Source organism: Vipera berus (assembly GCF_964194415.1).
Source record: "Vipera berus genome assembly, chromosome: 2".
Lineage (NCBI taxonomy): Eukaryota > Metazoa > Chordata > Lepidosauria > Squamata > Viperidae > Vipera > Vipera berus.
The window spans coordinates 227,909,024-227,926,927 of NC_138203.1; the positions used below are offsets into that span (position 1 = coordinate 227,909,024).

A 17,904-nucleotide genomic window follows, 5' to 3' on the forward strand; every position below is an offset into this window, starting at 1 on the left:
AGTCATACTCAAGGTCTTCAAGTATGGTGACTGCATTTTGACTTACAGATTTGCTACTACTACATGATAATTATCTGAAAGATAGTAATAGATTTCATATAATCACAACAAAGAAAACTAAATTTAATTTTACACACAAAAATAATTAATCCAGTGATATGTCCAGATTTGTTTGTTTACTGTGCAGTTCTTATATACATATGGATTTACAAGGTTTTTTTAAACACGGATGCTCGGATCAGATATTTCACACTGAAAGTTTGTTGAGTGCCGATTCCTAGCATAAGGGAACCCACTCTCCCCTGGAAAAACAGAGATTCCACCAGGACACCTCTATGGTAATCTTACTTTATATGAAGTGTAACATTACGCCATAATAATGATAAGTTATTCAGCTTGCATGCCATCCAACTCTCAATGATTCAGAGTGCCTCTAAATTTAAATTGAAAGCAGATAGATTTAAAATGGGAAGAATCAAGTTAACTATTAGATTTGGGAAGGTGCCAACTGTGGAAACAGAATGGAAATAAACAACAGCCCAACGGGGGCTGTTCAGTAGAAAACAACATTACTTGTTTTGTCCTCGAGAAAAAATATACTTTCTGTCTTAAGAGGTTCTGCCTTATTAAATGTGAATGAAGATTTAGAATAAAAGGGGGTAAGGGCGATTAATTAATGACTTTCTGACAATTCTAATCATTGCAATGGTTATTGTTTAGGTAGCCAAACAATAATGTAAGGTGGATGTATAATATCTGCTTCTGTATGTAGTAGTTAACAAAACACCGAAAGTCAAACTTAAAGGGACAAGAAGGAAGCATTCCACTTCTTACTTTACAAATGTCACAGTGAATTCCACAAGAATGAAATTGATGCATAGTGAAATTCAATGATACTGAAGAAGTTTTAACAGAAAAATAGAAAAAATAGAATAGAAAAAAGTGTAAGATCCTAAGTTCTACTGAGTGAATCTCAATAGGAAAAAAGAGTAAGATCCTAAGTTCTGAGATGCTATGCGATACCCTTTATTATTTTAAGGTAAAATAGAATATTATATAAATAGGGTGAATGTAATTTATCATTAGTCAGTTAAAAATATTGGTTTAAAATAAAAATCTGTCACTCAAATGTTACTTTTCACAATAATAAGCTATTCCATATTATTCTGTATAATACGTTTCTGATTTTTTAAGAACAAGTACAGTATGGTATTCATCGTTACATTTTTACTTACAAATGTGCAAAGCCTTTCAAAGAAGTGCTTTATATATCACATGATAGTTCGTACAATGAAAATGTCTTCTTCAGAGAATTAAAGCAGATATTTCTTTTTCCGGGAACCGAAGTAATAGGTAAAGGAAAGAAGCAGGAATGTAAGCCCAGAGAAAGACACAGCTGCCTTTCTGGATCTAGGAATAATCCTTTGTAGGCACAGTCACATGGTACAAAGTATCTCTTTCAAAGGATTTGCACAACCCTGATAAAATATTGTTTAAATTGGGTTTCTTTCAAATAGGCATGGCTCTCCTTAGATAATCTCCATTCTAGATTATGGTTACCGTAAGACCTATTCAATAGCCCATACAAATCCTAAAGTTAGAGCTATGTGATTGAGTCTGAATGAAGTTACATGCTGTCCTAAATCAGCTTTATTTATTAATTTTTTATGCTACCCATCTCGCTGATGCAGAGACTCTGGGCAGTTTAAAACATAATTACTGAATGCACTTTCATATTTTTTAGGATTTTTTTTAAAAAAAAATGTGTTTAGGATAAAAAAAATGTCAGTCCAAACTAATACCTCTATATTACTTCAGGAATATTTTAAGGTGGAGGTTCCAGCTTCTATTAATGATACAGTGATGACGATGGAAAATTTGATTATTCTCACAGAGGTCACTCATGTGTTAAAAATTAATATTTGTGGTTCCAGTATAAGTTGTGCAAAGATTTTTCAACTCTTTATTGAATCTAATGATCTAGTAATGAGATTCAACTGAGAATGTAGAATAAAATGTTGCAGAACAGAAGCTTCAGGAGTTTAATCTCTTTTTTCTACGGTCCAACCTCACTTCCAATTGTTGTTCAGCATTCTGTGCCACTAGCCATGCTCACTCCTCACTGAGATATTTGGAGGTGGTTGGGATCTGCAATTTTTATGAGGATGTCTGTAAAAACTGTTCTCAATCCCAGTTCCATTGAACTCCTTGATCTATTCCTTGATTTTTAAGCAATGTCTATTGTTGAAGACATTTTAAAATAACTTCTTAGTATCAATCAGATATGACTGATGCAGAAGGAAACTTGCTATCCTTTTAATATTTATCCCTCCTAACCCTCCTTTTCCAGTTTCCTCAAAATTCTGGGAGTTGAAGCCATTTTAATGTTGCCAGCATTGGCAAACACAAATCAATTGTATTCTCCTTCTTTATCCAGTTTTCATTAGGTTTTTTTTTAATTCCCTCTCTAATGTTTCCTTTGGATAATTCAGCAAACTACAGGGTCATTTCACGTTTGCCCTCTTGTGCATGGATAGTGATGTTCCGGGTCACAAGTGCAAGCAAGAAAAATGGAGTCAGAAAGAAGAGATATGATGCTTGTAACCTAAAATATATTTATAGTATGAGGGATATTACTTATTACTATAACAGGCAAAAAGCCTATACTATGATAGAAAACCAAAAGGAATTCTCATTATTCCTTTGCCTGAGAAGCTCAGAAACAGTTAATGTGACTGGCAAAGAATAAATAAAATATTAAACACATTATGCAATAGAAAGCAGAAAATCAGATGATTTGTTATAATATACCTCAATAGTTTCATAAAGGGTACTGTTACTATCAAATCCATCTCCTAGGCGAAGCCATGTATTTCTAATTTGTATTTTCATTGTTACATGGAATCCCAAATCTCTTTATATTAGACATATCAAACTCGCAACATCACATGACGTCGCACAACGTATCGGAGCCTTTTCGCCATTGCTGGCAATGGGGTGGGCGCAGCTTCTGGATGACACGTCCGGCCCGCGGGCCAGAAGTTTGACACCCCTACTTTATATAAACATGGTCTATGGAAAGTGCAGTTGAAAAAAATCATCTTAATATCGTTAAAAATTACTTATTTATATATTAAATTATATGCCTTCCATCTCACTCAGCAAAGCAAGTATTCAGTAAAGAGGGGGAGATTTCAGAATAAATTATTTTTATGTAAATTCAATATTTTAAAGTTTTCCTTTTCTTTTATTTCATACAAATTTTGGGGAGTTACTTTAAATAATAACAAAAATGAAAATAATCGTAATTTTACTAGCAATTCAGCAACTACTGTGAGTCAAAGAATTTTCCAGAAATGTAGAAACTGGTAAGTTCAGGTCTTTAATTAAGTGGGGGGCTCCAAAAAGATATTAGATGGTCATCTGTCAAATATACTGTAGTAGTTTCTACATTTAAATTTAAGATTGATACATTTGTGTGTGGGTGTATCTTGTAGCAGAATCAGTGCCAAAACTGATATTTTGACATAGTTAATTCCCTTCTGTGATCCAGTGTATCTAATATCTTTTTCCACATTTTAAAAAAGATACTTAAACTGGATATTATAGGAAAATTAATACCCATAGATTGTGTCAATATTAGTAACTACTTGCTCCTAAATTACATCATATGCTATCAAGGAATATGACAACTGAAAAGATGCACTTTGTATTATTTTTTTCCCCAGCCTAAAGAACAACCAATCAATACATTATTGATTTTATATACCCACCTCAATACATAAAATGGGATTTAAGGGCTATGTTTACTGGAGAATACTCAGAAATCTAACTTAAGTGCTCAAAGCAATTGGATTTAAAGACACCAGAACACCCTACATGTTGAGAAGTTAAACTATGACAATAATTCTGTACCGCTTGCTATTATAGTTCCCTAAAATAAACGTTAAATAGCATTTGTTGATTTGGAAAAATCAAACTCCAGCCCTGGAAGCCTTGTTGTGGCTTCACTTCAATCTTCCCTTGAAGTTAGTAGGGAAGCTGCTGTTGCTTCTTCTGAGTTTCCCAGCATTCAGGCTGCTGCTAGAAGCCACAGCTCATACAATGGAAGAAGCATGTAATGGCAATCTCCTTCTCTCTCTCTCTCTCTCACTCTCTCTCTCATCTCTCTGACGGTGAGAACTTGTAATAGTATGTGGGAATGATCTTGGGAGATAGGAGGAAGAGTCTCAGCCTAGTCATCTGATAAATGAAATTTGAGTCCGAAGGAAAAGGAGTGGCAAAAGTGACTCAGAAGGGACCCTCCCTAATTTTGGGGAAAATAAAAGTGAGGGACAGGAGGGGTACTTTTGAGACATGCAAAGATAGAGCTGGTATTCCTGGATGTGCTTCTCATCTGAACTACTTTGCAGGGCTGACACTCCTCTGATTCAGGCAATAAGAGCCTCTAGCTTTTGATGCCTGGTAGGTTGGCTCACACTCCGGAAGCCTTTCTCACCTGACCTGACCAGGTGATTTCCTCTATGTGGACCCAAGAAGAAGAAATTGTGGTATCTGCCTGCCTTTATATTCACAATCCCTATCAAACCTTTTCCAGTGAAAGCCTTCAAGCTTTTTTGGAGATAAAGCTTGCAAACAAGGTGCTGGGAAGCAAGGAAGACCATGCCAGCTGTTGGGGGTTGGATGGGGCAAACAGATTAAAGGTATGTAAACTCAGAAAATGAATAGGATGCCATATGTGACCTCCAAGATTAGTGCTCAGGCTGAGATCCTTAGCATAACCAAACATGGCAAGCATAACATTTGGGAATAATTTTGACAAGTTTTCTCTAAAACCTCTCTATAAAAAAATCCTTTGTTCTAGATGTTATTCACACCTTCTGCATTAAGATTCCAGGAATGAAGCTGATCCGTCTAGAAACTGGATTGTCTCTTAAGCTTTTAATCATTTACCAATCTACTCACAATTTATTTCATTATTTTAGTTCTTTTATTCAAATTAGCAACAGTGAAATTTCCTAATGATTTTTATGCTTGAACTCATTCCCGTAACTACAAAAGCCATTGTATTATTACAGAAAAGGCCTGATTCTATGTTTAACACCCCAATTGACTCCATTTTTATTTTCAAATTAACTGCATTGCACAAGCCCAAACATAAAAGTTTCATAATATTAACTTGAAAAATATTAAAGTTCAGCAAATATTAATATGTTCATCACTTAAGTCCTTCATCCTGACATCTATGTTTGGCTCTGGAGAACAACTGTCAGTATTGCCTATGCCAGCAGATGGCATGTGCTCTAGGCATATTAACTATTTTGTGATCATTAAAAATTCATCTTGTTTATTGTAAAGAGGCAAGATGAAACTATCTACATGATAATGTCTGAAATAAGAAAACGAGAAGCTCCTATTAGGATGAAATGTATACATTCATAATCCTCTCAGATAATCAGTACAACAGTGAAATTCCTGTTTCTAAAAATGAATGTGGCCATTCTCATGTGAAAAGCAAAAGCAAAAAGTGGAACCATTCTTAAATGAAATTACTAACAGTTACTGAGATTTCATCCAAATCACACAAGTACATTTTAAAGAATTATTAAATCTGTTTCAGTGAAATTAATATAAATATCACTGAATTTCCCTTAGTTGTTTAAAGTGAATAAAAAGCTATGAAACAGAATATAACCTACAAAGATAAAGAATAATGAGCAAATAAATGTTTGTATGTGATGATTCATACTCCATACTTAAGATTTATAGATAGAATATTGATTGTATCCCTCATCATACATTAAATTCAGAACATCTGTAAAATGAACATCCAATATTTAAGAGAGCTGCATATTACTTTATTGAGTAATGAAAACAAGAAATAGGAAAAATATTAATTAAATCATGTATTTATAACGGATAAATTTAATTTAAGATGATGTGCATGATGTTAAAATGCAGAGCAATACTAGTAGCAACAATAGGAATCATTTCTGTGTCTAATATTACGCACACATGGCTGAAATGTCCTGCTTGACATGCAAAATGCACCACTGATTTCCAAACGTAATAACAGGGGTATTTATCTAATTCCTGCATTCATAGAAAATGTATATAATCCCAAACCAGGTATATAACATATATATATATATCAATATATGTTAAACTGCCATCACAATCCATTTTAAGCCACAAAGCAGTAAGGTAAAACTGGAGTAACTACTTTGCCATGATGGTTCCCCCCCATCATACTGGTAAATAGCAGTACAATATAAACGTAAGCTACATTTGACAAAGTCTAGAATTGTTTTCTGAGCAATATAATTAAGTAGCATCAATCACACAGGTATGTCTGATATGTATTTCTCTATAGAATTTAGCAGGGCTTCACTCAATTTCATTCATCAGTATTCTACATGGATACAAACAATCACAAAAAGCATAAGCAGCAGCCAGTACCCAGTGATTTGGGTGGATTTTTTTTCCTAATGAAATTAATAAATAGAAGAAAGCAAAGATAAAAAGCGAAACTAATTATTCCTTGTAAAAATATATATATATTTCCGTTTATTCCTCTTTAAAAATACGTATACAAAAACCACCTATAGCAATCTAATATTTTTGAATGCAAAGGAAAAATAGAAAAAAAAATACTATATAATTTTTCCAAATGGATTTCTAGACTTTCATGTTCACAGGCGCATCCTTCTATTACTCCAAAATTAATCTAAGAGAGAAGAAATGCAAAGCTTACCTGCTTCAGAAAGATCTCTAAGGGAGCTGCTAAGAGCGCTCCTTTTGAGGCCTTCCCCGGTGGCATAGCTGTCATCCAGGCAGGCCCGGTTCAATGTTCCATTGCCGGACTCTTTTTTCAGGCTAGAGCACTGAGACATGCTTGGTCGCACTACACCTTTCTGCTTTTCTAATTCAGCTGAAAAAAAGGTAAAGAAGACTTCTATGATGAATCGAAACCTGTGTACTGTATTGCAGTAGGTCAAAATTGCGTTATTTTGGCAACACAAGCAAATTCTGTGCTATTGCTGCTCAATGTAGATACTGTAACTCCCCCCAAAATAAATACACACACACACACACACACACACACACACACACACACACTTATCCCATATCTCCCACATCATGGACATGCTTACTGTTTATTTGTGAATTTTAACTTTTACTTTGTTTCTTCATTTTATGATACTTATCTATGATAATAATAAACTTTAACTAGAACAGAACAGAGTAGAAATAACAAGAGTCCAATTCCCTGCTTAGGCAGGAAACTGTACCACTTCAAACAAATGATTGTCCAGTCTCTTCTTAAAAACTTCCAGTGTTGGAGCATTTACAATTTCTGGAGGCAGGTTGTTCCACTGATTAATTGTTCTAACTGTCAGGAAATTTCTCCTTAGTTCTGAGTTGCTTCTCTCTCTGATTAGTTTCCATCCGTTGCTTCTTGTCCTGCCTTCAGGTGCTTTGGAGAATAGCTTGATCCCTCTTATTTGTGGAAGCCCCTGAGATATTGGAACACTGCTATCACGTCCCCCCTCATCCTTCTCTTCATTAAACTAGACATACCAAATTCCAGTAACCGTTCTTTGTTTTAGCTTCCAATCCCTTAATCATTTTTGTTGCTCTTCTTTGTGCTCTTTCTAGAGTCTCAACATCTTTTTTACATTGTGGTGACCAAAACTGAATGCAGTATTCCAAGTGTAGCCTTACCAAGGCATTGTAAAGTGGTATTAGTACTTCACGTGATCTTGATTCTCTTCCTATGTTAATGCAGCCTAGCACTGTGTTGACTTTTTTGGCAGCTGCAGCACACTGCTGGCTCATATTTAAGTGATTGTCCATTAGGGCTCCAAGATCCCTCTCACAGTTACTACTACTGAGCGAGGTACCACCTATACTGTACCCGAGCATTTGGTTTTCTTGCTTAAATGTAACTAATCAACTTTTTAACTTTTTAGCTTTTACTTTTTAACTAATCAACTTATGTATTGCATTGGAGCTGCTTTGGTCCCATCATTCTTTCTCAGCACAATCTACACCTGTGGAGAAATTGGGGAAGAGTAGTGTACTAAATACATTTCTTCCTGAAAGGAAGGCAAATATAAATCTAATAAATAAATACAACTGAAAAAGAAAATTAAACTATTTTAAAACTTGGACAAATATTGCACTGCAATCCATCAATTATGTTATACATGACAGAATTTCTGTATGGTGAGAGAAAGCTCCATTCAGTTCAATGTAGGGGAATATTCTGTGTGCTAAAAATGTCATTTCCACTTGAAACAGGCACACTTGTGGAGGTATTACTACAACTATTTACAAAAAAACAACTCAAAGTACCAGTAAAGAAGAATATTTGTAGCTCAGGGTCGAAATGAAGGGTCCTTGATGCTCTCTGAGCTCTCGGACATTTACTGATACTTATTGATATGTTACCTAGTTGGGGCAATGAAACAATCAAACTCAGAGAACACCAAGGACCCTTCACAACTCAAAGTCAATGGCCGGCAGACATAAAAACTTGGCACCTGTTGAAACAGCCAAGCCTTCAAGGCTTTCTTTAAGGCCTCCAGGGTTGGGGTTCTTTAGCCTCAGAAAGAAGGTTGTTTCTTACAGCAGCTTCACAACACAGAGGTCAGGCCTTCTAAGTCATACAAAATGATATTTTTTAACAGATAAGAGTCTAAGCATACTAATCCTAACATAACTTTCTGGATAGGGATGGACAACTCTAGATAAGTGGTTTTGCAAATATTCAAGCTTTACGCAATGTAGAGCTTTATATAAATATATGTACATGATATGTTTGGATGTATTTATATATGTGTTTCTATTAAAGCTGTGCAAAGCACTTGAAATAAGTGTTTCATAAAATATATAATTAATTATAGGTACTCTATTGTATCTACCTTGGTACTTACACTCTATTCTGTGTTTTTCCATTTCTTGTACTTCTGCAACAGATTCCCTCAGATCATCTGTAAATTTCTTTCTGTCCTGGGGATTTGGAGCATTGAAATTTATTAAAACTTTGATATCTGCTCCTGGAACAGCTGATGTCAGTCGTATGCCATTTGGATAATCTAAGAGGTAGCAAAAAAATAAAAAAATATCCCATTTGTATTAATTCCATTTCATTATTTCTCCACAGCTCCATGTATAAAAATTATTTCAATAAAGGATTTCTATTACTGCATAAACACACTTTTTTCCTATTTCTTCTAAAGAAGAGCTTCAGAGATTTTCCCACACTGTATTTCTAACAAACTACGAGGGCAATTTGGAAATAAACCTCCATTTGATTATCAGTGACAGACACTCACAGATTCAGAACGTTTATTATACACATTAGAAAAACACAACATTGCATTACTTTTCTACATAATCACCATTCAAATTGAGGCACTTGTCATAATGTCCTACAAAGTCTGAAATTCCTTAGTAGTAGTTGCTCAGTGCGAAATCTGGGCTATGGGTGTGTGTGTGTGTGATCAAAAACATCCCAACAGAACTGCTTCAAAAGTTCTTGAGTGCATCTAGCAGTGTGTGGGGGTGAGCATTATCGTAAACCAACACCACACCGGAAGTGGTGCCATAGAAAATCTCACCAAATGTGAAGGTGCCAAAGGAGTACTGCTAGTGAAGTTCACGGAGCGTAGTTCAACCATCAATTCAAAGGTCTACTGTGAAATGTTATGAAAACTCAGACGAGCCATCCATAACAAGCGTCGGGGCACGCTGATTTCCAGTGTGGGGATGTATTAGGTTGTAGTTTTCTAATGTGTATAATAAAAGTTCTGTATCTGTGAGTGTCTGTCATTGATAATCAAATGAAGGTTTATTCCTGAATTGCCCTCGTAAATCATCATTTCTCACATTAGGTATTCAGGATACAGCTACTGGAGAACATAATTTTAGCAAATGTTTGAGTGTGTCTTAATTCCTCTTATAGCAATGCTTTCAGTAATGTTCATATTTTCAGAATCTTTAGGGGGGAAAACCCTTAACTTAGAAAGTCTTTAGGAAAATCAGAAGTATATTCTGCACTTGGGGTACATGCAGACTGGACTACTGCGTTTCCCGAAAATAACACCCTGTCTTCTTCTTCTTTTTGCCTTCAAAAGAGGCACCAGGTCTTATTTTTGGGGAGTGTCTTTTCCACTCACCTTGCAGTGGTGGCACCGACAGTCCTGCCACTACTTCTGCGGCTGAAGGAGCAGCTTCATTCTGCAGCTGAGAATGGAGCTCTGGCCTGGTCACCCTCAGAGGCCTTCTGGAAAGGCCTCTCCAGCCAAGAACAGAGCTACAGGTTGAATCCATAGCTTGGTTCTCAGCTGCAGAGTCCTTCCGGAAAGGCCTCTGACTGTAAAATGCAGGCTGACAACGCTGCAGAAGAAGTGGGCTGGCGAGGAGAGGCAGGTGTTGATACATGGGAGGCCTGGTAAGTGAGTGCGGGGCACGTGGGGCAGCTCTACCATCCCTGCCCTACCTTGATTTTTAGGTGTGCGCTTCACCCCAAAACTAGGGCTTTTTTGGGGGGGTGTTAGGGCTTATATTAGGCCCACAGCCAAAAACCAAGCTAGGGCTTATTTTCGGGATAGGTTTTACTTTCGGGAAAACATGGTATAAGCAATGTCTGTGCAGTGATGGTATCTAAAACTAATATATTCAAAGGCATTATGTATAATCCAAAGCTCTTAACAAACTTAGTTTGTTCAACAATGCTTGTCTGTTAACTTTCATATTCTTATGCAACTGCCAGTGGCTGATCTACAAGTCAGTTCCAGAATTGTTCTGGATTAAGGAAAGTTGTAATATTTTTAACTTTATGTATTAAAATCCTGTATTAAAATATTTTAAGTTTAAATGCCATTTAAGCATAGCCTACAGGGTATGTATTGTTTCTAACTATGTTGTGATTTACCATCTGGAAAATATATTATGGACTACTGTATAAATTCCAAATGTTAATTTTGGAAGCCAGAGAAGCCAAGCAATTTCTTTCCATAGTGAGATAAAGATGTTGTTATATATCTTGGGAATTAGAAAAATGTAACTAAAAGATACATTCATTTTTAAAAATGATTTACAATGAATTCTCAAATCAGATAAAGGGACTTACACTGATTCTCAAAAAGGAGAACTTGCATTCCATAGAGGGTAAAGGACTGTCGAAAACTATATGTGACTGAATTCTTCTTCTTTTGAAAAATTTTAGTGACCTAAAAATATTAACCACAAATAAATAAAAATAAACATATTATCTAACTAAAACATGAGTACCGTATATACTTGAGTATAAGCCGAATTTTTCAGCCCACTTTTTGGGCTGAAAAAATCCACTTCGGCTTATACTCCAGTCAACAAAAAAAAAAGAACTTACCGAGGACTTGCGCGCGGCCGAGCTACTTTGCCTGACGCTGCTGGGGTCGCCCGGGCGCCTCTGCTCGCCCTCAGCAGCACCTGGCCCGGAATCACATGCGAAACAAGCCCGGCAGAGGAGCCGGAGCGGCGAGCAGAGGCGCCCGGCCCAGATCCTGCAAGGCCCGGCCGAGACGCGCCCCCAGCAGCGGAGCTGCTCCGGCTCCTCTGCCGGGCTTGTTTTGCATGTGAGCTACTTTGCCTGACGCTGAGAAGACCCGCTTGGGCACTCGGGTTGGTGTCAGTCTCCGCAGGCCCTTCTCGTTTCCAGGAACGTCAAGCGCGCTTGGCTCCCCACCCCCACGGCAGGGCAGGGCAGGGCAGAGCAGAGACTTGCTCGCCCTTCTGACGGCCCTGAAGAGAAACGAAGGGCTTGCAAACTCCCCGCGAGAAGCTGGGCGAAGCGCGCGGCTGGGCGAGTGTGTGCCTGCGCGCGTATTTACGAAAGAAACGCTCCGAGAGTTCTTCTTTCTCCGCCCCCTTGGGGGGAACTCTAGCGACTGCTGTAGCCGCGCTTCTCTTCTCGGCTCCGAAAATAGGGATTTCTACTCTCTCTCTCTCTCTCTCTCCCCTCCCCACCCCGCATTCTCCTGCCTCTTCGATTGCGACAATAAAAGGGCGAAGGGTGCGCTGGTTTCTTCCTCCTTCCTCCCCCCCTCCCCTCCCCTCCCCGATTGTCAGGTGAGGCAGCTGGAGGTCTGGCCGGGAGATTGTAGCCGTTTTGAAACGCCGCGTCTTGAAACGCCCGATCAGCTGATTTTCGGGTGGAAGAGCCGCGGCTTGAATCTGTTTGCATCTGCCTGAATTAGACCGAAACGGCCTGAATTTGACCAGAGTTGCTTTGTAATGGCTGGAGGAACTGCAGAGGAGGTCTTGCCGGGAGATTGTGGCCGTTTTGAAACGCCGCGGCTTGAAACGCCCGATCAGCTGATTTTCGGGGCGGAAAGAGCCACGGCTTGAATCTGCTTGTATTTGTTTGAACTTAACCAGAAACGGCTCGTAATGGCTGGAGGAACTGCGGAGGGAGTGAATGCTCCAGCCTGGAATATTTGGAAAGGCTGGGGGAACCGGATGAACTGCAGCTTAAGCGACTGTTGCCGGAGGAGCCATGGCTTGAAACGCCCCAGTTTTGGGGCAGCGTTTGCTTGTTCCCTCCCTCCCTCCCTCCCTCCCCTCTAAATCCTTCCTTCCTTCCTTCCTTCCTTCCTTCCTTCCTTCCTTCCTTCCTCCCTCCCCTTTCCCTCCTCTCTAAATCCTTCCTTCCTTCCTTCCTTCCTTCCTTCCTTCCTTCCTTCCTTCCTTCCTTCCTTCCTTCCCCAGCCCTAATCCGGAAAGTGGAAGGAAAGAAGAGTAAAGGCTGGGCGGAGGAGGAGGGGAAGTTTAAAAAGGGGGCGGCGTTCCCTTTAAAAAGCCGCCCGCCACGCCGCGCTCCCTCGCAGCACTCGCGGCGGCTGGCTTCTTGGCTCCCGGTCTCCCCCAGGCTTCCCGGCTGTGATTGGCGAGCGAGCCTCCCGAGCTCCGGCGGCCGTGACATCAGCAGAAGCGGAGCAAGCAAAAGCGAAGGGGGAAGTCTCCCCTCGTCCCGGGAGACTCTCGCTTCCCCCCACCCCCCACCCCCCACCCTCCCTACATCCCGAGCCTTCCAGATCTTCGCCTGCCTACTCGCGAGCAGGCATGTTTTCCAGCCAATCCGGGCCTGGGAGCAGGGCGCCGGCGGCACGTCCACTTTCCCCGCACTCTCCGTTCAGACGGCGCCCTTTGAGCCTGGAGTGATGCGGACGTCGGAAAAGGGCGCCGGGCGAAAGCAGCGAAGCGGGATCGCCGCGTGCCCCCCACTCCTCCTCCTCCTCCTCCTCTTCTTCTTCTTCCTCCTCCTGGTCGGCTTGACACCCCCATTTCGGCTGCTTCGCAAACTGCTTCCTCCACCCCACCCCACCCCACCTCACCCCTCCCCGCAAAAGATGCCGGGGTCGACAGCGTTTTTTCTACCCGGAACAAGCAAACACGCAGGCAACCCTGCACTATTCAGCTCAGTGAAGTCACGCTTGAAACGGCTTGAAACGCCCGATCAGCTGATTTTCGGGGCGGAAAGCGTGCGGTGTTGTGTTTTTTTTCCTCCCCCCGAAAGTGAACGGCAGCTTTCCGTACTAGTGTATTGGCATGTCAAGACACCAGCACAAAGACCAAGGTACAAGGAGCCCTCCTTCAGTCATTATTGAAACATTTGATCAGCCCAACTTCTTCTTCTTATTATTATTATTATTAAATCTGTTTTTTAACCAAGCGTGACTTCACTGAGCTGAATAGATGCCGGGGTCGACAGCGTTTTTTCTACCCGGAACAAGCAAACACGCAGGCAACCCTGCACTATTCAGCTCAGTGAAGTCACGCTTGGTTAAAAAACAGATTTAATAATAATAATAATAATAAGAAGAAGAAGAAGAAGAAGTTGGGCTGATCAAATGTTTCAATAATGACTGAAGGAGGGCTCCTTGTACCTTGGTCTTTGTGCTGGTGTCTTGACATGCCAATACACTAGTACGGAAAGCTGCCGTTCACTTTCGGGGGGAGGAAAAAAAACACAACAACACCGCACGCTTTCCGCCCCGAAAATCAGCTGATCGGGCGTTTCAAGCCGTTTCAAGCGTGACTTCACTGAGCTGAATAGTGCAGGGTTGCCTGCGTGTTTGCTTGTTCCGGGTAGAAAAAACGCTGTCGACCCCGGCATCTATTCAGCTCAGTGAAGTCACGCTTGGTTAAAAAACAGATTTAATAATAATAATAATAAGAAGAAGAAGAAGAAGAAGAAGTTGGGCTGATCAAATGTTTCAATAATGACTGAAGGAGGGCTCCTTGTACCTTGGTCTTTGTGCTGGTGTCTTGACATGCCAATACACTAGTACGGAAAGCTGCCGTTCACTTTCGGGGGGAGGAAAAAAAACACAACAACACCGCACGCTTTCCGCCCCGAAAATCAGCTGATCGGGCGTTTCAAGCCGTTTCAAGCGTGACTTCACTGAGCTGAATAGTGCAGGGTTGCCTGCGTGTTTGCTTGTTCCGGGTAGAAAAAACGCTGTCGACCCCGGCATCTATTCAGCTCAGTGAAGTCACGCTTGGTTAAAAAACAGATTTAATAATAATAATAATAAGAAGAAGAAGTTGGGCTGATCAAATGTTTCAATAATGACTGAAGGAGGGCTCCTTGTACCTTGGTCTTTGTGCTGGTGTCTTGACATGCCAATACACTAGTACGGAAAGCTGCCGTTCACTTTCGGGGGGAGGAAAAAAAACACAACAACACCGCACGCTTTCCGCCCCGAAAATCAGCTGATCGGGCGTTTCAAGCCGTTTCAAGCGTGACTTCACTGAGCTGAATAGTGCAGGGTTGCCTGCGTGTTTGCTTGTTCCGGGTAGAAAAAACGCTGTCGACCCCGGCATCTTTTGCGGGGAGGGGTGAGGTGGGGTGGGGTGGGGTGGAGGAAGCAGTTTGCGAAGCAGCCGAAATGGGGGTGTCAAGCCGACCAGGAGGAGGAAGAAGAAGAAGAGGAGGAGGAGGAGGAGGAGTGGGGGGCACGCGGCGATCCCGCTTCGCTGCTTTCGCCCGGCGCCCTTTTCCGACGTCCGCATCACTCCAGGCTCAAAGGGCGCCGTCTGAACGGAGAGTGCGGGGAAAGTGGACGTGCCGCCGGCGCCCTGCTCCCAGGCCCGGATTGGCTGGAAAACATGCCTGCTCGCGAGTAGGCAGGCGAAGATCTGGAAGGCTCGGGATGTAGGGAGGGTGGGGGGTGGGGGGTGGGGGGAAGCGAGAGTCTCCCGGGACGAGGGGAGACTTCCCCCTTCGCTTTTGCTTGCTCCGCTTCTGCTGATGTCACGGCCGCCGGAGCTCGGGAGGCTCGCTCGCCAATCACAGCCGGGAAGCCTGGGGGAGACCGGGAGCCAAGAAGCCAGCCGCCGCGAGTGCTGCGAGGGAGCGCGGCGTGGCGGGCGGCTTTTTAAAGGGAACGCCGCCCCCTTTTTAAACTTCCCCTCCTCCTCCGCCCAGCCTTTACTCTTCTTTCCTTCCACTTTCCGGATTAGGGCTGGGGAAGGAAGGAAGGAAGGAAGGAAGGAAGGAAGGAAGGAAGGAAGGAAGGATTTAGAGAGGAGGGAAAGGGGAGGGAGGAAGGAAGGAAGGAAGGAAGGAAGGAAGGAAGGAAGGAAGGAAGGAAGGATTTAGAGGGGAGGGAGGGAGGGAGGGAGGGAGGGAGGGAACAAGCAAACGCTGCCCCAAACCTGGGGCGTTTCAAGCCATGGCTCCTCCGGCAACAGTCGCTTAAGCTGCAGTTCATCCGGTTCCCCCAGCCTTTCCAAATATTCCAGGCTGGAGCATTCACTCCCTCCGCAGTTCCTCCAGCCATTACGAGCCGTTTCTGGTTAAGTTCAAACAAATACAAGCAGATTCAAGCCGTGGCTCTTTCCGCCCCGAAAATCAGCTGATCGGGCGTTTCAAGCCGCGGCGTTTCAAAACGGCCACAATCTCCCGGCAAGACCTCCTCTGCAGTTCCTCCAGCCATTACAAAGCAACTCTGGTCAAATTCAGGCCGTTTCGGTCTAATTCAGGCAGATGCAAACAGATTCAAGCCGCGGCTCTTCCACCCGAAAATCAGCTGATCGGGCGTTTCAAGACGCGGCGTTTCAAAACGGCTACAATCTCCCGGCCAGACCTCCAGCTGCCTCACCTGACAATCGGGGAGGGGAGGGGAGGGGGGGAGGAAGGAGGAAGAAACCAGCGCACCCTTCGCCCTTTTATTGTCGCAATCGAAGAGGCAGGAGAATGCGGGGTGGGGAGGGGAGAGAGAGAGAGAGAGAGAGTAGAAATCCCTATTTTCGGAGCCGAGAAGAGAAGCGCGGCTACAGCAGTCGCTAGAGTTCCCCCCAAGGGGGCGGAGAAAGAAGAACTCTCGGAGCGTTTCTTTCGTAAATACGCGCGCAGGCACACACTCGCCCAGCCGCGCGCTTCGCCCAGCTTCTCGCGGGGAGTTTGCAAGCCCTTCGTTTCTCTTCAGGGCCGTCAGAAGGGCGAGCAAGTCTCTGCTCTGCCCTGCCCTGCCCTGCCGTGGGGGTGGGGAGCCAAGCGCGCTTGACGTTCCTGGAAACGAGAAGGGCCTGCGGAGACTGACACCAACCCGAGTGCCCAAGCGGGTCTTCTCAGCGTCAGGCAAAGTAGCTCACATGCAAAACAAGCCCGGCAGAGGAGCCGGAGCAGCTCCGCTGCTGGGGGCGTGTCTCGGCCGGGCCTTGCAGGATCTCGCCGCTCCGGCTCCTCTGCCGGGCTTGTTTCGCGTGCGAGCTACTTTGCCGGCCGCTGCTGAGGGAAGATCTCTGGAGAGGAGCATAAGGTGAGCTGCTGCATTTCCCAGCCTCGGCTTATACTCGAGTCACCAACTTTTCCCACTTTTGGGGGGTAAAATTAGGGGTCTCGGCTTATATTCGAGTCGGCTTATACTCAAGTATATACGGTATTCTAGATTTACTTTGTAATACATAGCTTTATGTTCTTAAATGATATAGATCACATTTGCGTAGTGAACCACAACAAGCATTTGAAATATTAATTCTGCCTCAATGCCAAACTTATATAATCAAGGAAAGAGTTGGAAAAGGTACTCTTCCTAGAATACAGCTGGTTAGGCAAGCCTTGAGCAATAACACCAGCTATAATACCACTAAGAATGCATAGAATTAGGCCATTTTTAAATGGCAAAAATTTCTAGGATTCTATTACCCTTTGTACTTCTAACACTGTCTTAAATGGTAGTAAACCTTTAATAAAAGAATGAAATATTTGAGAATCCTGATATTTACCAAGGTACACTATTTTCTCTCGTAAGAAAGCAAAATATAATTCATTAAACTCAGAACACTCAATTCATTCCTTTTTGTGGGAGATTAATGCTCTTGTACCATTGATAAATGTGCATCATGGTAAGTCTGTGAGGACAAGGTTAACTCAACACTAATATGCATGTTGCTTTTAATAGGTCAAATGTATTGACAAGCAATTCCTTTAGAGAGGAAGGATTGACTCCAGCCAGCTGGGAAGATTTCAGAGGTTTTTTATAAATTAAGGGCTTAATGTATGCAAGCTCTGGTCTGTTAGATTACAGACTGGAACTCTCAGATCCAATTTAGTTGTACTTTGGTACCTTACCCAACAGGGCTATGGAAAGCTTTCTTGCTTAATAATGGTTCTCCCTTAATATAAAATAGTATCAATTATGTGGCACATACCACAAGGAGATCATTAAATAAAAATATTTCTCGCTGATGTAATCCAAGCTTCTGAGGTTTATTTGGATCTGGAACTTCAAAGAGCCTACAGTAACAAACAAGCCGCCGATGCGGGAGAGACAGAACCTATAAATCAGAAACAGGAATGCAACATATTATAACCGATTTCCCTGAAATTTATAAGGCTGCTCCTTG

At 42.1% G+C, this 17,904-nt stretch overlaps 1 protein-coding gene across 8 annotated transcripts in view; it reads right to left on the reverse strand.

Annotated features, from left to right (window-relative positions):
* The window catches only part of IQSEC1 (IQ motif and Sec7 domain ArfGEF 1), a 332,174-nt gene that overhangs the window by 10,595 nt on the left and 303,675 nt on the right, over positions 1-17,904 (reverse strand). For 7 of the 8 annotated variants that reach the window (XM_081317422.1, XM_081317421.1, XM_081317428.1 and 4 more), the window contains 4 exons: positions 17,710-17,835; positions 11,141-11,240; positions 8,940-9,101; positions 6,755-6,931 (listed from right to left, as the gene is read on the reverse strand). In XM_081317422.1, the coding sequence (XP_081173548.1) occupies positions 6,755-6,931; positions 8,940-9,101; positions 11,141-11,240; positions 17,710-17,835 (565 nt within the window). The remainder of the gene's footprint in view (positions 1-6,754; positions 6,932-8,939; positions 9,102-11,140; positions 11,241-17,709; positions 17,836-17,904) is intronic. The other variant, XM_081317423.1, reaches the window with a different exon arrangement.